This window comes from Phaseolus vulgaris, chromosome 3 (genome assembly GCF_051622355.1).
Source record: "Phaseolus vulgaris cultivar YP4 chromosome 3, ASM5162235v1, whole genome shotgun sequence".
NCBI lineage: Eukaryota > Viridiplantae > Streptophyta > Magnoliopsida > Fabales > Fabaceae > Phaseolus > Phaseolus vulgaris.
The window spans coordinates 27,337,413-27,342,269 of NC_143500.1; the positions used below are offsets into that span (position 1 = coordinate 27,337,413).

Consider the following 4,857-nt stretch of genomic DNA (forward strand, 5'->3'; position numbering starts at 1 on the left):
TTTGGAGCAACTAGAACATTAATTGGTTGATAAAAGAAGTGTCTCGTACATAATAGACCAAGGACTCAGGAATTGATATTATTTCCACACTAATAAACTTAATATGTATGTCCTGATAAACATTAATTAAGATAATAAATAACACTTGGTTTAATTATTAACTGAGGAAGTTCTAAGTTCTTGGATGAAGTCTCAGCACAGGAATAATCACAAGCAAGAGGAATGCCAATGATCCAATCAACGACACACCAATTGAAGCAGCCATTTGATCACAAAATTTCTCAAAAACATTGCACACTCTTTTCCAATTGACATGAGAGTTTCCTTTGTAGCCAAGGACACCCACTGCCGCCGCCGCGCCATTGCCGGAAAAGAGCAAAGCCACCATGAATGCGTCCAGAACAGTTATCACTGTCCACAACCCTTTGCTTTTACCTCTGTTTACTAGGGCAAGAACTAGAGACAAAGCTGCGTACGTGCATGCTATTGCATTCGTCACCAGAAAATACCTAGGACACAAAAACATTGTTATAGACATGTGTATAATTGTGTCAATTGTTTTAGAGATACAATTTGTTAATTATTTTTTAATACATATTTATTGATGCTCTTTTTCATATTTAGTTTAACAAAAACTTGTTTAGCATATTTTTGTTGAACTTAATTGATTGCCTGTTCCACCTAGAATTGGTGACATTGAAGAAAAAATAGCCCCACTGCGATTCATTTTTTCAAAATATAATCTTCTTAATTAATATGATACCAACTTGGATTTATTGTTAAAGGTCAACAACAAAGTCAATGATATGGGCCACTGTTAGTAAGCAACCATAAATGGCAGCATTAAAATGGCAGATGGGAAATCTGTCAAGTATCATATATTAAATTAAAGCAAATATTAGCCAAGACTTAAAAAGGTATAATAATTATTTAATGACTTTAATAGATCTCTAATATACTTTACAGATGGTATTTTATTTATTAAGAAGACGTTAAAGAGCACAATTTTTATTTTTCCAATCTTGCATTTCCAACTAATTTTGTTCCTTTGCTTAAAATCCTTTTTGTATCAAGGAGAGCATTAACATTTGGAACTACCATATTAATTGCGAATGAGATTGAAGATGAGAAAACTATAGTTATATTTCAATTGCAAAATAAAGAAGTTGAAAATGAAACACGAACCACTCCTATATACTAAAAAAAAAAAAAAAAAAATCATTAAAAAGTTAATTTTTAAAAAATAAAAAATTAATTATTATATTTATTAAATTAAATATTATTTTAAAAACTAAAAAAGTTATTAATATTTAAACTAACAGAAAAACATGAAATAGAAACCAATTTTTAAAAAAAAAATAGTTGCTATAATAACTAAATTAGAAACTATTTTAGAAAAAAAAAATTAGTTTCTATTATTGTTATTTAGTTTCTAAATTTGGTAGCAAAAACATTGGTTGCAAATTAGATACCAATTTATTTTAGAAACCATTTAACCATAATAGAAACTAATTTATAAACCAAAAAATTTTTAATCTCTAAAATGGTATCTAATTTAATCACTATAGCAACTAATTATTTTTTGTCACTAAAAATTAGTTTGTATTTCATGATTTTCTTATAGTGTAATTTTTATTTATAAATAACTTTTAAATTAATATCTAATTAACTATCAAAATTTATAATTTTTTAATCTTTAATCTAATATTTAATTTAGTTAATATAATAATTAATTATTTTTTATCTTTAAAATTAGGTTTTTACTTAATGATTTTTAAGTAGTAATATATTATTTTCTTTCTAAAGTTTACAACTAATTTTTGGCATGTTAAACCCAGAACCTTGGAGATTGACACCTTGAGTTACACACACCATCCTTTGGTAATTCAAAGTGTGTAATACCAGTGATATTTTTAAGATACAAAGTAAGTTCATATTATGAAGAATTACCAAAGGATGGTGTGTGTAATACCAGTGATTGATTTGGCTGGTAATAAGAGTGTGGTAGTAAGTTCATATTTTTAAGTTTACAATATATATATATTCACAATGACCTTTTTAAGATATCTTTCTATTAGTGATATTTTTGAAATAAAATAATCAAACCATTTCACACTTTGAATTACCAAAGGATGGTGTGTGTAATACCAGTGATTGATTTGGCTGGTAATAAGAGTGATACAAAGTAAGTTCATATTATGAAGAATTTAGATAATTAAAAAAATGTTTGTGGGAAGAAGTAGCAACAGTATATGAACAGCAGAAGTAATTTGATTAGTGTGATATAAAGATAGATTGAGCAATTAAAGCATTATAGTGTTTGATATTTGAGAGAGTGAGAAGTTTAGTTGGATGAAGAATATGAAGATATGCATTTGAAGAGTGTTGAAAAGAAAGAAGGTTTAGGATGCTTACAGAACGGCAGACATTTGATGCCACTTAGCAGTAAGAGGAAGATAGAAAGGTGGTAAAGAATCTGAAAGCTGAATAGGAACAACCTTAGTCTGTTTATCTGCAGAAATAACTATAGCAGCCACAAGAGTGAGCATGAAGGCCAAAACCCTCATAACCATATCACAAGCACTCACACCAACACCAACTGCTTTTCCCATTTCTTTCCTCTCTACACCTTCCACCTCATAACTCATTCTCTTCTCACCCTCCATGCTAATTCCTAACAACAATCTCTCTCAATGTGGAATGGGGTGTTCACAAAACCACCACCATACCATTAAATACTCATGTGTGTACACATACTTGACATAAATGACATAAATGACATAAAGGGACATTCTACTTTTCCAAGTAAATAAACTGTGAGGAAGAGTGGGAAATCAAACTTACTTAATTTTCAGGTATTCAAAGATAATATATTTTATTTTTCACAGTTAGGCTGTTCGCAGTTTCGATATTTGTTGGCTCATTAAATTTGGTCGACAACTATTATCTGGACTACATTAAGATATTTTCGAATAGACTTTTCATTTTACAAGTTATTTATTATTAATTGATTTTTATTTTTATTAAAAGAATATAAAATAAATTCTTTAATAAGACGTGTAGGATATGAAAATTCATGATTTTTATTATATTTCAATCAATTAAAAAAATAAAACATTATGGTTGTGAGAACTTAATTTATTTAAAGATAAGTTTTTAAATGAATAAAGAATATAAAGTTTAATTATAAATAGAATATAGATGTTGATTCTCTATTTCACGAATTCTATTTTTTTAAACTTATTTTTTAACTCTTTCAAACGTTTACAGAATAATTAAGATTTAGGGTTTAGATTTAAGAATAGAGTAAGAATTGATAATCTGATTAGGTGATCAAAGTTATGATTCTTGGTCTGACATTTGGTGAATTAATTCTGCTTGGAGTTCTATTGGATTTTTTTGAAATAGTAGGTATGTTACCTCTATGTATGGGAAGTTGATGTTAACATCTAATTAATAACTCGATTGTGTAGATTTTTTTTTTAAATGTGGTAATTGAGTTGGTAGGCATACTTTTACATATTTTGTCTTCTTGCCGGTTGACCAGAACGTGTTTCGTGCGTAACTGTGACTCGCGTATCAAGGACACCTTCGTCTTGGTTCCAGATCTTCACCCTACACCGCCGTGAGTACCTGAAATAGAGAGAACAAAGGGCGTCCTCGTGGTCGTTTGCACTTCGACGATCAAGTCAGTAAGCAGAAAACACCAAGCATCTCCGTATCGGAACACCGTAATTGCGATGTTCTGAAGGCGCGTAACCGTCTTGTAACTAACTTCTCTCTCCAACTCAAATCACTCGTGCGTACAGTGTGTAAGCGTGCAAATGATTAGAGCATGTGTAAAAACGTACCTCACTAAGATTTCAAAAAAGCTTATATACCTTGGGTTTCAGTGCTTACTGCCACGTGGCCTTTCTGACTTAAGCGCAACTCCACGTGGAAGGCCTTACGACGTTGTAACCCAACTTAGGGAAATCCCAGCGTGTAAGTCTTCCTTCCTCGAAGTGCATTCGGTGCAAGGGGTGACTACCTGGGTGCCAACTCATGCGCCCCAACCTCTAGTCACTCGCCCTAGGAGTGTATCAGCCTTCCTCTCGTACCATGCACATGGATTACCCCTGGGCATGGCCCTCTCCCGGGTCGTATTTGTCCCAAGGATTCTCAAGAGGCGGCGTGGGTACTTCACGAGTCAGGTTACTCCCTACTGGTACTGGGGATATGGCCTTGAAGCCACCTTTCTCTTCTCTTTATTACTGCTCTGAGGTACTGGGGCCCGAGGCCTCCTCGCCCGTACCGTGGCCTCTTATCGTGCCGCCCCCTCCACGGTCTTCCCTACCCGTGGGCATCGGGGGTGGCACCATCGGGGCCAAAGCACGCTCTTAGGACAACGAGTCACGCCTTTAAGGTGGGAGATGCTTACACCTAGCGACGCCCACACCTGGCGATGCCCACACCTGGCGACGCCCAAAGCGGTTGACACACTAACTTTCCTCCTTGGAGCCCCTTGGTGGGTCCTACCATATGTTTGACTTTGGTCAACGCCCGAGGACCGGTCGGTACACAAGCCCCCCAGTCTTGAGCTGATAACTGTTTTCAGCGAAAAGACTAAGGCCTCGCCTTACCGTCCACGTGGCGTTCTGATGACGTGACATTCTCTGCGCTGGTGACATGACACTCTCTGCGCTGGTGAAGTGACACTTTAAGTCACGCTTTAATCTCTTGACACGTGGCCCAATCGCACGGCCAGCACTTAACGCCTCTTGCGCTCCTCAAGTTTACGTTAAGTCTTTCAAAAATCGCGCGCTTCAGTTACTATTTCATCACTTTTCCCATTCCTTCATATTGTTCACCTTCTTC

General features: G+C 34.6%; 1 protein-coding gene across 1 annotated transcript; it reads right to left on the reverse strand.

The window, feature by feature from the left end:
• Nucleotides 1–2,840, reverse strand: LOC137806920 (CASP-like protein 1E2). Its single transcript, XM_068607308.2, has 2 exons — nucleotides 2,416–2,840; nucleotides 1–509 (listed from the first exon to the last, which is right to left on the reverse strand). The coding sequence occupies exons 1-2, from the start codon at nucleotides 2,664–2,666 to the stop codon at nucleotides 173–175; spliced, it is 588 nt and encodes a 195-aa protein (XP_068463409.1). The 5' UTR covers nucleotides 2,667–2,840; the 3' UTR covers nucleotides 1–172.
• Between the last annotated feature and the right edge of the window lie 2,017 nt (nucleotides 2,841–4,857).